At 31.5% G+C, this 20580-nt stretch overlaps 2 protein-coding genes and 1 long non-coding RNA gene across 3 annotated transcripts; 2 read left to right on the forward strand and 1 right to left on the reverse strand.

Annotated features, from left to right (window-relative positions):
- Positions 1-2925: 2925 nt before the first annotated feature.
- Positions 2926-6545, forward strand: LOC131638651 (uncharacterized). Its single transcript, XM_058909219.1, has 10 exons — positions 2926-3406; positions 3485-3671; positions 4324-4457; positions 4576-4688; positions 4800-4923; positions 5109-5258; positions 5397-5552; positions 5651-5730; positions 6014-6063; positions 6152-6545. The coding sequence occupies exons 1-10, from the start codon at positions 3005-3007 to the stop codon at positions 6352-6354; spliced, it is 1599 nt and encodes a 532-aa protein (XP_058765202.1). The 5' UTR covers positions 2926-3004; the 3' UTR covers positions 6355-6545.
- Positions 6546-6681: 136 nt separating this feature from the next.
- Positions 6682-7924, reverse strand: LOC131638658 (uncharacterized). The gene is made up of 2 exons (XR_009294736.1): positions 7614-7924; positions 6682-6948 (listed from the first exon to the last, which is right to left on the reverse strand). It is a non-coding gene; the product is annotated as an uncharacterized LOC131638658 (long non-coding RNA).
- Positions 7925-18108: 10184 nt separating this feature from the next.
- Positions 18109-19122, forward strand: LOC131638665 (aquaporin PIP2-7-like). Its single transcript, XM_058909228.1, has 2 exons — positions 18109-18828; positions 18929-19122. The coding sequence occupies exons 1-2, from the start codon at positions 18109-18111 to the stop codon at positions 19022-19024; spliced, it is 816 nt and encodes a 271-aa protein (XP_058765211.1). The 3' UTR covers positions 19025-19122.
- Positions 19123-20580: the final 1458 nt, after the last annotated feature.

A 20580-nucleotide genomic window follows, 5' to 3' on the forward strand; every position in this document is an offset into this window, starting at 1 on the left:
TAGAAATGCTCTTCACATTTGACATTGTAGTTTGAGAAAACGTTGACAAAACAAAGGGTTTGTTAGGGTTTATAGGGAATATATATAGGATCATAATGAGATCACTCAAAAGAGTGGGAATAAGGGCTTGTGTGCCCTTAATGGAGTGCAAATTGTACATAAGAATATATATGAGTGGATTCATTATTGATTACTTCTGGAAACCATGAATTTCTCTATTGAGAATAAAATAAATTAGATAAAATACTTGTATTAAATTTGTTTCAAGACAATATTTGATTAAACAGTAGGATGATAAATTGATCTTAAAATTTATCATATTTTATTTATCTAGTTAAAATATTTATCATGAATTTTAACATAATTATAAATCAACATATGATGAGAAAATAAACTATTGATTTATATTTAAAATATATAATTAGAAAATGAAATCTAATATAATATTATAATACAATGTAGATAAATAAACAATAACATTATATTTATAAAAAATCAATAACTAATAATTTATTTATTAAAATTTTCATATATATATATATATATATATATATATATATATATATATATATATATATGAATTCTTTTATAATAAAATGGTATTAATGGGCAAACATAAGTGATACTCTAACTCATTACAAAAGTTGAAATTAGCTATACAGTAGCTTCAATGTTTTTCTAAAAGTTATTTAAATTTGTTTAATTAGTTATAGCCTTTTTATATTTTTGTTCAAATATTTAAAAATATTATATAAAAAGAATATTTTTTATAATATAATTGTAAATAAATTATTAATATTTATAAATTAATAACTTTTAATAAAAATAATAATTTTTTATTTTTTATTAAAAATGTGAATGTTTTTTTTAAGTTGAATCAACAAATAATAGTATTATATAGGTTTGTTTGCCGTGTAGTTAGACGATTTTAAGTTGAGAAGGGTTATGCCCTCATTGATTTCTAGAAATCATTCAGCTTTTGTCCAAAATAGACAAATGTTTGAAGGAGTTCTAGTAATTAATAAAAATGTGGATTTAGCTAAAAGAGCCAAAAGAGATTGTTTGCTTCATAAAGTGGATTTTGAAAAGGCTTTCCATAATATTTCTTGGAATTTCCTTAGAAGTGTGATGGGTTTGATGAGTTTTGGTAGAAAATGGGTGAGATGGATGGAATGGAGTGTCTATTCAAGTAGTTTCTCTATTTTGGTGAATGGTAGTCCAATCAAAGATTTCAAAGTTTTTAGAGGATTTAAACAAGGAGACTTTTTGTTACTTTTCTTATTCCTTTTGGTTGTCGGAGGTTTGAATAGCTTTTGAACAATGTGATTTTAAAAAGAGACTTTCAACCTTTTAAAGTCAACAAGAATATTCAATTAACAATACTTCAATTTGCAGATAACACAATGATTTTAGGGGAGGGGACATGGTCCAATTTATGGAGTTTAAAAGGGTTGTTGAGGGAGTTTAAGTTTGTTTATGGTTTATGTGTTAATTTTCACAAAAGAAGGCTTTTTACGATCGATTTGAAGGAGAAATTCACTGAGACAGATTTTATTTTCTTGTCTTGTAAAGTAGGTAACTTTTCATTCTTGTTTCTTGGCATCCCTATTAGTGATAATCCATTAAGGAATGATTCTTGGAATTTCTTTCTAAACAAGTTTCTTAGGAAGCTGTCTTTGTGGAAAAGTAGAAAGATCTCGATAGGTGGTAGGGTGGCTTTGTAGGTTCTTAACAATTTGTCAATTCATTTTTTCTCCTTCTTCAAAGTGCCCAAAGTTGTCATTAAGGAAATCATTAAGGTGCAACGTAATTTCTTGTTGGAAGGGGACGAGGGGAGGAGGAATATTAATTGGTTAAGTTGGAAGAAGTTGTGTTGTGATGAGAAAAATGGTGGCCTTGGTTTGAAGCATTGCGACCTCTTTAATCAAGCCCTTTTGTGCAAGTGATATTGGCGCATTCTCAATGAGAGGGAGGCAAATTGACATTGGCTTCTAACTTATAGATATGTTGATATTGTTTCACTTGTGAGTGAGGGTGCTTTTTTTAGTACTGGGAAGAAACACTCACTTTGGTGGAGGGATCTCAATTTGCTTAGTATTAATCTCTTGGCTAATAGCATAAAATTGCATCTTGTTTTAAAGAGAAATTTGGAGATGGCAAGACATTTAACTTTTGGAAGAATAGATGGTTGGGTAAGGATGAGCTCAGTCATGTGTACCCAAATTTATTTATATGTGCATAATCTCAAACAATGAAGATAGTATAGGCAAGGAAATGGTTCGGTAAAATATGGAAGTGGAATTTACGGGGAGAGATTGAAAAAAGAACATAAGAGATGAGAGATTAGAGAAGAAGAGGCAAGACGTATCTGGTGAAGAAGATGAGAAGAAGACGTGATACTGCTAGGAGAGATTAGATAAGGCTGAAACTAAAATCTTAAGTGTGAGGAAAAGAAAGTCATTTGTAGTCGTAAGGTTAAGGGAGAATAGGTTTGGAGTTAGATTGGATGAGGATTAAGTGAAGTTTGGGTGTAACATAATGCGGTTTCGTTTGATTTGGTTTGAGTTGTAACATAATGCGGTTTTGTTTGATTTGCTTTGGTTTGCAAAATACAAACTGCAAACTAAATCGAACTGTGCAGTTCTCTTAAAAAGAATGCGGCTTTGTTTGATTTGCTTTGGTTTGAAAAATACTGAATTTTAATTTAATAGTAAGATTTGTTTGAGAGTAATTGTTTAGCAAAAATTGTAAGATTTGAGAGAGGTAAAGACAGAAAAGTATTTTTTAGCATTATATAGGTGTCAGAAATAAGATACTGGACTCAAAAAAACAGTAAGGCCCAACTAAAAACAAAGTCCAATGCTGAATCAGTGTTAACCCGACCCACTAACCCAATTCAGAATTTGATTAGCTAATTCTCAGAAATAACAGAAAAGATAAACTCCTCCAAACATTCTTATTTCCATTTTCCAGTCCGACCTCGCTTGACTGAAACTTGCCAAAAATGGCAAGAAACAGTTTCGCCATTTCACTTCTTCTCCCTCTCACCATCCTCATCACCATCATCGTCCCTTCTTCTTCACATCAACCTCTACCATTGAAGCACAAACCACAATTCTTCGGCAAATTCGCATCTTCAACCAACCACTCTCACTCTCACTCACATAAACAATCAAACTTCCACTACGAAACCAGATTCTTCCAACAACAACTCGACCACTTCAGCTTCTCAAAATCCCCCAAGTTCCCTCAACGCTACCTCATCAACACCGATCATTGGGTCGTCGGATCGGGTCCCATTTTCCTCTACTGCGGTAATGAAGGTGACATTGTTTGGTTCGCTGAAAACACTGGGTTTGTATGGGAAATCGCGCCTCAGTTTGGAGCTATGGTTGTTTTTCCTGAAGTAAGGGTTATTATTCTCTCTGTAACAATAACTCTGTGTGTGGAAGCTATGTTAATTGGTTTGGTTTTTGTTTTGTAGCATCGGTATTATGGTGAGTCTGTTCCTTTTGGGAGTAAAGAAGAAGCGTATAAGAATGCTTCTATGTTGGGGCATCTTAATGCGGCGCAAGCCCTTGCTGATTTCGCTGTTCTTGTTACTGATCTGAAGCATAATTTGTCTGCCGATGGTTGTCCTGTTGTTTTGTTTGGAGGATCCTACGGTGGAAGTAAGTAACACATTCTTTTGCTGCTGGGTTGTTTTGATCTATAAATGTGTGAAATACTGTCATTATAGTCTATCAATGTATCGAAATTACAGTTGGAGAATTTTGAATTGATTTTACTTGATGATAAGATTTGTAGCTTTTGAGTCTAAACGTAATTTTTACACTAAAATTTAGGATTCAACTCACTTTTACGAGAATTTGTATCACTTAATCTTCAACTCAATTATAACTAGAATTATTTTTACAAAATCAATTCATGTATAATCAATTGTTTTCACCGTAGAATCAAACACTAGTGTGTCATCTTATGTTAGGAATGTTATGAACTAAATTGTCTAGTGGAACACTCATTCAAGGACAAAACTAAGTATTGAAAATAATATTCCGTGACAGATGTATGATTTTATAATTTTGGTACATTCAAAGACTATTTGAAAATATTGTTATAAATTATAATACAAATTTAAATATTAAAACGAAAATTGCATATCCACAAATGCTATTATTATTATCATGGTTTTGATTTGATAATGTGACATGTTCTTAAGAACCTGAAATTTTTCATAACAGTAGTTACTACATAATATGAGGTGTTATGCTGAAGAGGGTTTGTTGGTTTATTTCTGAGTTGTCTGAACGTTCTATGAAACAGTGTTAGCAGCATGGATGAGACTAAAGTATCCTCATATTGCTATTGGGGCACTAGCATCTTCAGCTCCAATTCTTGAGTTTGAAGATATTGTGCCACTAGAAACTTTCTATGACATTGTTTCCAATGGTTTTAAGGTTAGTTAGTCCGCAAGTGAGATTGTCGTTGTCCATTGTTCTGTTAGTTGTACATTCTATAAATTTATTTATATATTTATTGCACTAACGATTTTAGTCTCTTTGTTTGTATCTATAGCGCGAAAGTTTCACTTGCTTTAACTATATAAAACAGTCATGGAATGAAATAGAATCTAAGGGTCAAACTAGCGATGGCCTTGAATTTCTGAGCAAAACATTCAACTTTTGTCAGTAAGCCATTTTTTCCAAGAGTTGTGTCTCTATTTCTGCATTACATGATTGTGAATTGTAATAATATCTATATTATTTCAAGTGTGTTGATTTAGTTAAAACTGCTTGAAGGAAATTAAAGAGCACTGGAGATTTATTTGGTTGGTTGGAGTCTGCATATAGTTATTTGGCTATGGTTAACTACCCTTACCCTTCTGAGTTTATGAAGCCTTTGCCTGGACACCCTATCAAAGAGGTAAGATCGATTTCATCACAATTTCCTTGTCTGATTTTTATGATGCTACTGGTAAACTAAGTTGACTAGTGGATGTTTCTCGGAATATGGTTGATCTCATAGCTAGGTTAAAGGAATTAAATTTAAGTTGTTTACCAAACATTTCCCAAGTCCAGAAAGGAACCTGACCATATATTCTTTTACAGGTTTGCAGAAGAATAGACGGAGGCCCGGCTGGGACTAGTATTCTGGAGCGCATATATGAAGGAGTGAATGTCTACTACAATTATACTGGAGAAGCTAAGTGTTTTGAACTGGATGATGATCCTCATGGCCTGAGTGGTTGGGACTTTCAGGTTTACAATAGTTAACTGTTGTTTTTTCATTAGTTGCCTGGATAAGTATTCATTCTCAATAGCATAAAATGCCTTGACCTATATGTTCTTGTACTAATCTTTGGTTCATTCCATCTTTTCACGTTCATGATGATGTAGGCATGTACTGAAATGGTTATGCCAATGTCATGTAGCAAGGAGTCCAGCATGTATCCACCATATGAATATAATTACTCTTCTTTCGAGGAGGATTGCTTCAAGAAATTCGGAGTGAAGCCAAGGCCACGTTGGATTACTACAGAATTTGGAGGGCATGTAAGAGAATTTTTACTCTTGAACCTGACTTCCATTTCCATTGCTGTGATATTTCTTTCTTTTACCTGATATTTATATTTGGTAATCTTGTTTTGAAGGATATCCATAACGTTTTGAAGAACTTTGGAAGCAATATAATTTTCTCAAATGGCCTCTTGGATCCATGGAGTGGGGGCAGGTGATATATTGTTTATTCTCCAAATATCTTCCTTATTTTCGGTGAAACAGAGGCACTTTTGATTGAATATGTGTCTGATGTCCAATGTGTTAATGTCCGACACCAACACATGTAAATGCATTCAATTCAATTAACTTTTTAAAATTATTATCAGTGTTAATGTGCCAGTATTGTAACCGTGTCTGTTCTTCGTAGTTATTATGTTTTATATTTTTCAAACAAGTGATAATTTATGACAGATGATGTCAAATTCTGATATTCAAATTGTTTCTATCCCTTGCAGTGTTTTACAGGATATTTCAGAAAGTATTGTTTCTCTTGTCACTAAAGAAGGTAAAGCAGTTGATTATCTAGAATTTGTGACTTGTCTGCTGCATGCATGGATTCGGTTTTGATTTTTTTTCCCTTCTTATATTCTCAGGTGCACACCATATAGATTTACGGGCTTCAACTAAAAATGATCCTGATTGGTTGGTTAATCAAAGGGCCACTGAGATCAAACTAATACAAGGGTGGATCAGTGACTATTACCATGACAGTCAAGCTGATTATGAAGTTAAAATCTCATCCCCACTAAGCAAAATCTCATCCTCATTAAGCAAAATCATAGGTTTTTTCGCCTGAACAATTATTGTGAAGTTAAAATCTCATTGCCAGCAAGCAAAATCATAGGTTGTTCGGTGAATTGCAGGGAATGTAACAAGTAACAATTGGAATGTAAATAAAAAAGACAAACAACTTCTATAGATTTTATCCTCATGAAAAATTGGAATCCAAGAGATGAGTAAAGTTGATTGATTATAACATTCAAGTTACATCTAACTAATATCACCAAAATGAAGTTCTTTATGTTTCAATCCAATAAACTCACATGTAGCTTGAATGCTTGAAATGACATTGGATTTCTATTTTATCCTCTCGTAAAAAAAAAAAACTAAATTAGAGGAGACATGTAAAGAATTGATTGTTACATTATGTTTTGTGCGATAAATATCATAAATTTGTAGGTTTTTATGGTAAATATTTCAAACACACAAACATACATGTAGCATGGGCCATCCTTCGATGCTTGGCTTATGTATTTATTTATTTTTTTGACGAGAAAAAGCTTTCCATTCAAAGCAACTAAGCAACAGAATTCTGGTACAAATCAGAGTAAGGGATATTCCCAAACCAAGTTCTTGAACCTACATCTTTTCCAACCCCTACCATATGATCCTGGCGAAAAAGAATACTAGGGTTAGATCAAAATAGCTTGGATCACATAATTAACAATTTGTATCTTCTTCATTAAACATTCAGAGAGTGCACACCATAGATAAACAGAGATAAGATGTCTCACAACTAGTTAAAACACCTTGCTTAACAACTTGCTTACAAAAATTATCTGATAAACTGTAATAACAATTTTTTCTTTGGCTATTTCAAGGCAAAGCAAAGATTCAAAGAAATGATGCACATTCATTCTTCTTGATCTAGCACACAACGGATATGCACGTCAACATTTATAAAAACAGCAAAGACATAACATTAACTAGATCAAAACATATAGGACAAACATAACCAGAATGTGATTATCTCCCCCTATTTGTCTTAAAAGTGACAAAGGTAGAAAAACTTAGTCGAAATAACAATCCAGCAACACTAGGGCAAACAAACTTGGCCAAAACAGAACTAACAAAATTCATCCTTTTAGTTTGACATACTACCCACTAGAGATAAGCTTATAAATTTTTGCGACACCTTCTAAAAATTTGATTCAATACTTAAGAAAAATAGTTGTTACATATGTATATTTTAGTTTCATTTGATGAAGATAAATAATATGAAACAACTAAGACAAACAGTTTCTTCTATCATGGATTTTTCATCAGAGTGTCCACCCTTTGAATTTTATAGCACATATTATCATGTGTCTGGAAATGGAGGTGGATGTGTGAGACAAACATGTTTCTTTGAAGGAAAACCTCTTCTAACCAAGGAGTTGGATATTCAACCATCATTGGTTTTGGTGCTTTCTTTGCTCTCTTCACCTCTTTCTTGATTAGAACTAAGCTATAAATATGTTTCTTTCTTTGCTATGTATTGTATTGTATAAATAGAAAATCTCTTCTTAACATTCCACCCCATGTTTTCCTCATAGCTAGTGTATACTTTCATACTTTAAGATTATGCTAAATTTAACTTTTAGTGTTTTTTGCATCGATTCGTAATTATAGTTCTTTGGCTCTCCAATATAATCATGAGGTATCATGACCCTTCCACTGGCTATAAGACTAATCATCAATTTGAAAAAGACTTATTTGATCTTTTCTACTATCATGACCCTTAATTTTAATTTGGGGTTTATTTTGGTCCCTTAATTTTACTTTGGGGATCATTGTAGTCTCTTATGTCTTGAAACGGCTTCATTTAGGTCATTTTCGTGCAATTCTCACAAATGGCGTCTATTTTTGCACGCGTGACATCTGACGTGGCACATGTTCATACATGTGGCATTTGACGTGGCATATGTGTTAGAATTAAATCATTAACAACTAATTGAATATACATGCTCAATAAAGTGCAGAAGTCAGGTAATTATACAAACATGCATAATATTAAAATACCTACAAATTGATTTTAGGAATACCTGAATCCATAGAGAAAGTTCCTATAGGCGGTAATCCTGAAGGTTAGCGGTAATCCTGAAGGTTAGAAGATAAATAAACAAAGAACACCTGATAACTTGTGTGGTTCTTCCTCAACCAGTACTCTTAATGCTTTGAATACTCTTCAGATAGGGAGAAGATATTATTTACTTGTGTACGGTATATTAGGGACCATAGCCTATATATACAGAGTGATGGCCAATTAGGGTTTCTATTATTCCGAAATGGGGCATCCTGACATCCGCTCATATTTGAGCTCATATCCAATTAATTTAATTAATGATTAAATAGAAATTTAATTAGCGTTTTAAACTTTATTTGACCACTTAATCAATTAAGTCTCTTAATTTGATAAATAGCTAATATAATACATATAAATATATTTGCTCACATAATAATTAGAATATATTAATTAAATAATATTTTAATATAATAATTAAATAATATTTAAATATAAAATATGTTCATCACTAAGCTCACCAAAATTTCTAAACAATCGTCTAGTTCTAAGTTATGATGTGATTTTGGAATGTTCACCTTTACAGACACTACTGACTAAAGCTTGTTTGTTGACTAAATACTTATTTGCATTTACTTATTCAAGTTTATCTATTAACATAAGTTTTGTGACACTATTTGTTTAAGAGAACTTATGAAAACAACTAATGACATTTTTTATAAGCTTTTTTTAATTTATCTTCATAAGTTCTTCAAGATAATGAAGATTTATTTTTGTTTTAATTTAAAGTACAAAGAAAATATAATAATAATAAATTTATTCTTATTTATTTAAATAGGCCGACCTGATAAGCTTAAAAGACATTTTTAATAGCTTGTGGCCTAGCCATTTTAACTAAAGAGGCTAATAAAAAGGCCTAGGCCTTTTCCATTAAAAAAAATTGGCCTGACCATAGCCTGTGTAGGCTAGGTCGTAGGCCCCTGTTAGTCGGCCCGACCCCTAGTGGTAAACCATGTTATGTCTTCAATCATAACCTTCCTAATTTATCTCCATAATTAGAATGTCAACATTCTTCTTGATTCTAACTTGAATCTTCCAGACCTTAAAATCATCGCCACATAGGATAACATAATTTTCCCAGAATATTCTGCATCTGTTAAATCTTAAACCGATCCAACAGCCCAGCTCAGCACAGTCACAATGGCGAGTGACTCTGCACAGGACATCTTGTCCGACATGTTGCTTCAGTTGATGAAACATCTCAACTCAACATGTTTCTCCATAAAATAGGACTTCTTGTTCAACAGGTTTTAATCAGCAAGTTAACACATCGTATTTAACATATTGTTGCCATATTTGTTTTACTAAAATTAATGCCAATCATAAAAATAGAGAAGTAACAATAATTAATTAATATGAAGCATATACTACTTCAAAATTTTATTACACCTAAAATTAACCATAAAAAATCACATTACATCCCAAACATAATGATTCATTACCACTAAATGTTGTACTACCAGTGGATAGTCATAAAAAACAAACACTAATAACCACCAAATTTCATCACATGTTGCAGCAGACCAAAACACGAAGGATTTTCCCCAACCGACATTCCATACATTGGGTACATGGGTTGTACCACAGACATTTGATGCATTACAGGTTATCCAATTGGCATCATATGTAACACCCCAAATTCTACCCGAAAATATCATGCGAGAAATCAGAGTATTTTAAAAACTATCAACAAGTATTTGGGATATCACATTTACTTCATATAAACAACTCATAAACAGATACATATCACTTTAATCTCAGAGAAGAACAAAACAACTTATAACAGCTCTTAGACAAACCAACTTCAATTTAATATGCAGCGCAATCATAACATTCGACTTTATAAACAAATCATCTTATTTAATCGGAAACAACTTCAAATATCATAGTACTTCTCACTATCCAATTTGGAACTCAACAACTAAAACATGAACAACATAGAAACAACAATATAGACAACCCCCCGAGTGCTACGTATCAGAGCGACACACCAATTAGACACGATGAAGCTACAAACTTCCACAACTATACTTGAGTACCTGTCCATTTACCATGGTAGGGGAAACATCAGCAGAAGGGGTGAGATATCAAACATTATAAAGGAAAGCATGATAATAGATATAGCAAGACAAGATCATACACAATTCACCACTTCTCAATATAAGCAATTTGCATCACGACAACAACATGGTTCATATATTCCAACTTATACACATATATCATTAATACATATATATTCACATTCTCATCATATATGTTTCATTAACGTACATCATATCCAACTCATCAACAATCCATATCAACTGAATTCAACTTCACAAACTATGCATCCACACATCATAACAATGACTCGGATGCAACTCGGTATGCGACTCAAACTATGCAAATGCATGTGGTACCAATCGGAGCTTCAGCCTCCGTCACCAATGGCCCAATTCAGAGGCACAAGGCATAAGCCTTCGTCACTAATTTGCCAATCCAGACCATCACAGAGTATGCATATGAAATGTGACTCGACAAACAAGACATATACAACATACTCATCACAATCACACATCGTCACGAGGCATACGCATATATCACTGATAATTACCAATTATTAGAGGTAATTCAACGTCACAATTAATCTTTCATCTTCACATAGAAACAAAATCGTCACGATATCATCACGTCTCGTCACATCATCGCCAATATACAACTTCACATATTAACAAAATCACCACGACATCATCATGCTTCGGTATATCACGACAAACATATAACTTCACATATTAACAAAATCATCATAACATCATCATGTTTCAGTATATCGCAACAAATCAACACATTAAGTCAATTCACATTAGTCTCATAATTATCTATAAATTAGTCGTTTAATTAACTCACTAATCCACTATCCTTTAACCAAAATCATTCACCTAATATTCTCTAATTAATCAGATATATCCTACGTCACTACCGGTTATCTAATTTCCGGTTAAATTCACTACTTACTGTCATACCATAATCCCTATGTTATTTACTAAATTCCAAAACATGATTACGGTCAAATTCTCAAGATACCGTTATTTACCAACAAACCGAATAATTTATCTAAGTCCAAGTATTTTCTAATTAAATAGACTAATTGAAATTAATTCAACTATTAATCAATAAACCAATTAATAATCACACTATATTAATTTCAATTCAATTATATTTCTATTCCATTATTTTCCAATTTCTAGCATCTACTTTACATGTCATTTATCATCATCAATTCATATCAAAACATGATTAGAGTTCAATTTCATGAAAATCTAACATAAACCCTAACATTTCTAATTCTACAAAAAAACTCATTATTTCACTATCAATGGTTTACCCACAACAAACACAACAATCTAATACACATAGATTATCAATTGCACACAACTTATCACATTTATATCATCACATTCCAACAAACCATCAAATACCCAAAATTGCACATAGAAGAACATGGATATCAAGTATAGAATCTACCCACCATAACATACTATCATACAACCCTTTATCATGAAAGAACCCCACCCTTACCTTGATAAATTTGGACTCTTTCACCATAGCTCTAAGCTTTTCCCCAAAAGAAATCCTTTCTAACATCATTTGGGGACACACCTAAAAACTAGTTCGGGAATCAGCTTATCAGACGAACTTAAAACCCTTAAAATCAAAATCGCTCCGGTCAAAACTTACCTCTATGAATAAGGAACGTTGTATCCAAGTACCGCAACGATCCAACGGTTGGATTGAGAGATACGTCCGTTTTGCTAAGGTGACTCTCTACTGAAACATAGCTGCGAAAAATGGGGTTTTCTCTAGCTTTTCTCTTCCACCATTGTTGTCTCTCTTTTGCCTCTTTTCTCTTCTTTCTATCTTTTCCCCCAAATGAAAAATAGTAACCTCTAAAACCCTAACTTCCTCTTACTATCACACTTATGTTAATTGGGCTTAACCCACCAATCCATTTCTAGTATTATAATTCTACTACTTAGGCCCATTTCATAATACCTCTCTAATTACTCAATTAAGCCAAATAACACAAACACACACTCATAATTAAATACTTAAATAATTATTATATTACATAATAACTAAATAAATAAGTAATTATTAAAAACACCAAATAATATAATTACTAATATAATTAATAAAAATATTAATAAAATCGGGATGTTACATCATAGGTTGAAGTCTGAACATTATACTCACATGTTTTCTTGTAATATCCATATGTGGCGTCGTTGCAACTTTACCACATTGACTCTGTGGTGTTTGTGAACGTTTTTTTGGTCTGCTACTACTAGCATTGCAAATGGATTTCTTTTTATTTTTTCTGTATATACAAATTCAATAAATGTTTCAAAAAAATTGTAAACATAACACAATTAACACAACTGAATATACCTTTTGTATTATGCTTAAAAAATTATTTATCGCTATTGACTCGAGCACAACATTCTGATCAGATGTCCCGTCTTGTGTGTCCTGGAAAAATTACCAAAATAGCTAGAATATAATGTCCAATACAAGATATATATATATATATATATATATATATATATATATATATATATATATATATATATATATATATATATATATATATATATATATATATATAGAATAAGAATCTAATCACAAAGAAGGTGTTTATCACTGAACAATTCCTCGCATCATGAGTGGTAATATTGCAGTTTTTGCATTGTTTGGTTGATTTTGCTTCACTGTTTTTTTCTTTGGAGCGCCTTTAGTCGCTATTGTAATCGGATCACCTACATATGACTTTTGAGCACTAATAGGTTCGTCAGAATTATAATACTTTCTCTGAAGATTCATCATGCCATCCATTAGATCCGCCTAAACACCACTTTTTTTATGCTTCTTTGCAAAAAGTTGTAAAAACGATACAATAAACCCCAAAACGAGCCTGCTCAATCAGATTCAAATCTACTTCACCATTATAGTCCATGTTCAGACACCCAATTTTGGCATTATTCGTCCAACGCAACAATACCAAACTACTAGGAATGTGATACATATGCTCTTTCTTCATGACATAAAAAATGTGTGAACATGGTAGTCCACGTGAATCAAATAATCTACACGAACACCGTAATGTTTTATTTGAAGCATCATATACAATTTCTTTTTCAAACCCATCCTCACAATATTTTGTCAATGTAAAAAGAGGCGTTTCCCCTTCTGATAATTGCTCTTTCACAATTAATGCACCATCCTTCATAATTTCTTCTTTTACTTCTTTAAAAATATCTGCTGTATAAATTTTAGCAGCATCGTTCTCAATCCGACGGAGATGAGTTGTCAACATAGGATCCGAAAACTTTGATTTAAAATAAGCAACAAGTTCATTATTTATGTACTCTCTCAATGCCTGATCAAAATTATGCATAAATTCAAAAATGTATCCTTTTTCCTTACATAAGTCTTGATTATTGCATTAACAGCTTCACATTGAGACGTAGTTCTTATACGACCAAACAAATTATCCCGTAGATATGCAGTTGCCCAAAATGACTTGTTCTCATATGTTTTGGCAACCCAAGCATTTTGTTCAAGATCATTCTCCTTAACCAGCTGCGCCCAAAATTCTTAAAATTCTCCAGGTGTAAAATTAGAGTACATTGTTTTTTAAAACCTTACAAAAACTATAACTTCTTTACATTTTCACCTGCATTCTTATTCAAATGCCAAGCACACAACTAATGGGTCGCATCAGAAAAAATTTGTTTTGCACCAAAAAATGTAACCAGCGGATAATTGTATTTGTTCTTCTTGTAAGTTGTGTCAAACGCAACAACATCGCCAAAACAGAAATAGTTCGATATACTAGTGTCGTCTGCCTAAAAAAATGACTTCAATCTTCCATCACTATTTATAGAATATTCCACAAATAGCTTAGGATTCGTAGATGATTTCGTGTTGAGATAATTTAGACCAGCGAAAACATCTCCATTTTAATAACAACACACATTTTTTATAAGAATAATTGTACAAATCTTTCTTTGTAAAACCAACATCATGATATTCACCCTTCTGAGCAACCATGTATCCCATATATGACACGTTATGATTCCATGTGATTGAGGACCATCAATTTGAGCTATATCTGCCTTAGATATTTGACGATAACTGGGATTTAAATGCAGAAACTTTGTTGGGGTTAATTCATGGTTATGAGCCTATTTAAAAATTGACAATATACATTTTCCCTTTTTGTTATTGTAGTGCACACGGAGCCTACCTTCACAACTAATACGGGTCATCCGTCGGTGATCTCTTTTCCTATATACCCTATCTGCGTGTTTCTTGTCTTTTAATCCGTCCTTGTTGCATACATATTGCCTCATTACTACTATTCACTACCTTCGTGCCCTGTCGGCCTAACGTCGCTTTTCCTAATGGCAAAGCCTTTACATTTCCATACCTATAATAAAATTCATAAGCTTCACTCACTGTTCCAAATTCCAAAGCACGAATTTAATCGGAAGTAATCGAACTTACATTCATTATTTTATCACCTACAGCTGCATCGCTATTTGTTACGTCCGGTCCAACCGAATCCTCATCATCGTTATTATCAGATTCACTTTCATCATTTGAACTTTGATGGCCACTAGAACCAACATCATTAACATGTTCATCACAACTACATTCAGCATAAGATGAATCACTATAATGAACATTATTCAAATCAACCCCAACGGAGTCGGCGTAGTTGTCCATCTGAAATCAGTCGATATATAACACAAAAAATAAGTTAACACCAATCATATAACCTATTTCCCACATTGAAAATGAAATCTTAACCTACATATTGAATAACTAACATAATGACAATCAAAATCCTTAATTTTGAAATCCAAGTGCAGACAATAACATCAATCATATCACAAAAATCTCAAATTGAGATAAAAAATTTCCAACTTAATTAACAGCTACCATATGGAAAATCAGAATCATTAAATTTGAAATATAATTTCATATTACTACATCAATCACAAAACCTAATTCGCAAATTGAAATCATATAAGAATTTAAAATCATTAAATAGTAAACCCAATTACATTAGCGAATCGGGTATCAATACGAATTGTGTGAGGAGCGCGACTGAATGAGATAATATTGAAGGTTCGCTCCTTGAAGAGCGTCGTAGGGAAGAAAACTCACGATTGCGAAAGAAGAAGATGAAACGTGCGTTTTGGATAGTAAAGAAGATAAAGTTGTAGAAAATGGAGTTGTAGAAGATGAATTTGTAGAAGATGAAGTTGTGTTGTTTGTGGAGAGAAGATGAATTGACAAAAATGAAGTTATTTCAATAGTTGAATTAATTTTGATTTTGTTAAAAAAAAAAACAAATTTGAAGTTAAAAAATAATTATATTGAATGAATAATGAATGAGACTTAGTTGCAAATATGTTAGGACTTAATTGTAATATTAACAATTATTAAATTACATAATAAGTTGGATGTATAATATAAGAGCAATGCTATATCTACACTAAAATTATGACACTGTAACCTACACCGTAACTTTCCAAACATCATTTTTCAAGTGGCACATATTCCAATTTATATAAAAATAATAAATAAAATACAAAAAATACTTGTACTGTATATTTATACGGTGTAGTTGTACAAAATCAGTGTAAACATAGTCTTTCTCATAATATAATCCTATGTAGTATACTAGGGTTTCAAGAACATTTGTAATTGACCAAAATTGTGACTTTTAAAAAAAAAAAATCAATATGACAACTTTAGCATAGAATTTTCCTTCTCTTTAACGGAACAAGATCACATGTTTCCATTCTTTGTCTACTAGCTAGTGTAGTGGTGGGTTAGTGGCCGTACATTCACCACTACGTTTGAACTTCAAGTTTGAACCAGTGAGAAAAAGGTATAGAGTAGTACCGGTAAGAGCATCTTCAACAATCATATCCCAAGTAAAGTTTTTTTTTTTTGACAAAATATCCCAAGTAAAGTTCATAGGTTAAGATATGCTTTAATAATTTTCTTTCCTTTTATAAACTTAACGTATATTTATTTTAAGAATTTTTTTTTTTAAGATTTAGAATTGATTTTAAAATAACTTTGAAGTTTGTTTAGTTTTTTAAGTAGATCAATTGATTTTATTTTTAAAATTAATTTTGTTTCAAAGTAAAATTTGTAGTTTTTAAATTTAAAAATAATTTTCATGTTAAAATTTATTGAAGAATTAATTTAAAATTAAATTACTTTACATTCAACTTACTTTTGACTAATATCAATTTTGTTGCAACAGAATAAACATACGCTAAGTGTGATATCAAAAAATTCACATATATAGCAATTAATATTGAATATAAATTTAGATTTTGATGTCAAATTTTACAATGTCAAATGTATATTAGATTGATTTTATAGAATCATTAAATTTACTTTATTTAAAACATTGTTTCATGAAAACACTAATAGTTGCAAAATTAATTTCTGCTATAATTGTTGCAAAACAAATTTATGCTTAATTTTATTTTTTATCTTTACACTAAAATATGTATAATCTGATTAAATATTGACAATTTCTTAATGCATACTTATAGGCAATTTTAAAATCGGAACTACTAATTGACCTGGTCAAAGCACTACGTTATTGGGTCACTGGTCGAACTAATGAGTTACTAATTAACCTGCATGATTGTTGATCCGTTCCCTATAAAAAATTAGAAAAAAACATTATACGTAATTATGTGCACATATAATTTAAATATATCAAATTAAATTAAAAATAATTCTAAATCAATAGAAAGAGATGTAATTAACATATTATAATAATTTAATTAAATGTTCGAAATTTAACAACCTTAAAAATACATATTAATTCAGACTAGAAAAATAATAATAATAAACTAATATTCTATGACTATACACAAAAATCTAAGTATACTAAAATTACTTTACATTTATTTAAAAATATTAATACATTAAATTTTAATATATTAGTTTTAACTAAACTATAAATATATACTAAATTAATAATAACAAGAAAATCAAAATGTTGTACCAACATTTATTCATACATTATTAAGAAAATACTGTTTATATTGACAATAGAAGCAATAATGGCTGAGTGGTTAAGTGTGAGGAGCAGTACCACTGTCTCATTCACCTCATTTTTTAATATGTATATTCGAAATTCATGATTATATTTTAAATGTATATTCGAAATTGTTTTAATATTTTGGTTGTACATATCACCTATTATATTTTGGATATGCATATCTAAAATTGTTTGTATATTTTAGATATGTATATCTGAAACTGTCTATTACAAAAACAAAAACAGAATTTTTTTAAAACTATCTCTATGTTTTAAATGTGCATACTGTTACAAAAACAAAAATTTATTTAAATAAACTTTTTGTTTTTGTACAATTTAAATATGGTGCATCCCTACGTGTTTCATTCTTACCTTGTCCCACTCTTTCCCTCTTTCCAACTGTTATTACTTTTATTCCAAGGCAATGTATTACAAATTCAAATTTTCATATTTACCCTTACCTTACCCACTTCTACACTGAACTCAACACCACTGTATATCCTTTGCCCTTACACCTCTCCCTCCATAAATACACCCTCAATTCCTCCAGCATCTCCCACAAAAAAACCCTTAAAAAACACTAAAAAATGTCTGAAGAAGGTCACCAACCTCATCACCACAGTGGAAAAGACTATGTTGACCCTCCACCAGCACCTCTTCTCGACTTCGCCGAAATCAAGCTCTGGTCCTTTTACAGAGCTCTCATCGCTGAGTTCATAGCCACACTCCTTTTCCTCTACGTCACCGTCGCCACCGTCATTGGCCACAAGAAACAAACCGGACCATGTGACGGTGTTGGCCTTCTCGGCATAGCATGGTCATTTGGTGGCATGATATTCGTCCTTGTCTACTGCACCGCCGGTATCTCCGGTGGCCACATCAACCCTGCCGTCACACTCGGCCTCTTCTTAGCACGTAAGGTTTCTCTTATTCGAGCTGTTTTATACATTATATCACAGTGTTTAGGTGCTATATGCGGTGTTGGGTTGGTGAAGACTTTCATGAAGCATCCTTACAACAGCCTTGGTGGTGGTGCAAACTCGGTGGCTTTTGGTTATACAAAAGGTTCAGCACTTGGTGCTGAGATTATCGGAACTTTTGTGCTGGTTTACACTGTTTTCACTGCTACTGACCCTAAGAGAAAAACACGTGACTCATATATTCCTGTTTTGGCTCCTTTGCCTATTGGTTTTGCTGTTTTCATGGTTCATCTTGCGACTATTCCGATCACCGGTACTGGAATTAACCCTGCTAGAAGCTTTGGTACTGCTGTTATCTTCAACAATGGCAAAGTTTGGGATGACCAAGTAAGTTTACTAGTAATAATAATAATAATGAGATTTTTCTTTATTTATTATCTCATGCAAAAATGTTGATTAACATGAATTGTTTGGATTATTGTTGCAGTGGATTTTCTGGGTTGGACCATTCGTGGGAGCAGCGGCTGCGGCGGTGTACCATCTGTGTATTCTGAGAGCGGCGGTTATCAAGGCGTTGGGCTAAGCAACCCAACCAACTAAATTATGAATCATGCATAGATTTTCTGTGTTTGTTAATTTTCGCATGTTTCACTACTATGGTGCAAATTGATTGTTTTTTATTTTATTTATTCGGTCTGTTTGTATGAAATGATGCATGTACTACTCACTTTTCATTTCATATTATTTATATTTCAATTACAATTTATTACTTATAATCTGTTTTATTCATAGACTCAAATTCGTAATTAGTTTTCTTGCAGTTTACATAACTTTTTTTATGATAATATTGTACCAAGAGTTAATATCCAAATTGGTCTCAGATTGCATGGGTCTAATCCTTAACATTGTGGCATTTTGAAATGATCTCTAAAATAAGAAAAATATTTATCTACTTTTGCCACCTTTGCTAATTTTTGGGTTTAAACGAGGTAGTTAAGTTTCATACAATTATGAAATATAGTCTCCAACAAATGGTATCATATTTCTTGGGAAAGAGATTTGGATGAGTTTCTGCCTCAAGTTATGTTAGAAATGAATTTCTTATACAGTACTTTCTAACAAATGGTAACATTGATGGAAAGATACACTTAAATTAATTTTTAAAATATTAGCATAATGCTAGAAGTAAGCACTACTCCCTCCGTCTTAAAATAGCTGTCGTTTTAATAAATAAAATTTATTTTAAAATGACTGTAACTTTCACTTTTTAATACAGTAATGATTATAATTTTTTTAATTGTGTTCTTTCCTTTTTACTCTGGACCAGTAGCAGAGTGAGTGTCAGGACCCTGAGTTAGGGGTATAGACTTTTTCTTACACAAATTAATAAAAAAGATAAAATTACACCATATATCTTCTTTAAATTTTGTGCCTAACAATTTGATTCTTTAAGTTACCAAACATTTGTACCATTATTCTTTTTTAATGTGAATATGATAATTATGGATGCAATTATTTTAAGTAGTATGAAAATGATGAAGTGCAAACATCATTATCAATACAAGAATCACATATTTTTAAGTTTTCAAAATATGAAGAAAAAGAGTCACAATTTAACCTAAAAAATCAAATTGTTAAAATAAAAATTAAATATCAACCTATTATACAAAAATAAAATACGATATTTGGTATAATTTTGCCTATAAAAATGTAATGTAAAGACAGAAATCATGCTTTTTCATTAATTAATTGTTTGTTATGTTCAATTTCAATGTTACTTATGAAATTATTGAATAGAAAAATAAAAAATAAAAAACAAAATTGGATAAGCATCATTTTAAATTATGAAAGTAGTGTGAATTATGTTGATATTAAATACTATTTAAGAGATAAATTGTATAAGTTTAATCTCTTCCATATATTTTATTGAAGATAATATTTTATATCTTTCTTTTTTGGAACAAATATAAATTTTTATTTCCAAAAAACAATGAGGTACAAACCGATCATAAAGATTCAGGTATCAAGCAATCAAGTTACTCTATGCAAAGAGTATGTTCATCAAAGTGTCTACTAATTGAACTACACCTAGAGCATCTAGTGTATACAATAAACTTAACTTTTTCAACCACATGATTA

This window comes from Vicia villosa, linkage group LG1 (genome assembly GCF_029867415.1).
Source record: "Vicia villosa cultivar HV-30 ecotype Madison, WI linkage group LG1, Vvil1.0, whole genome shotgun sequence".
Taxonomy (NCBI): Eukaryota; Viridiplantae; Streptophyta; class Magnoliopsida; order Fabales; family Fabaceae; genus Vicia; species Vicia villosa.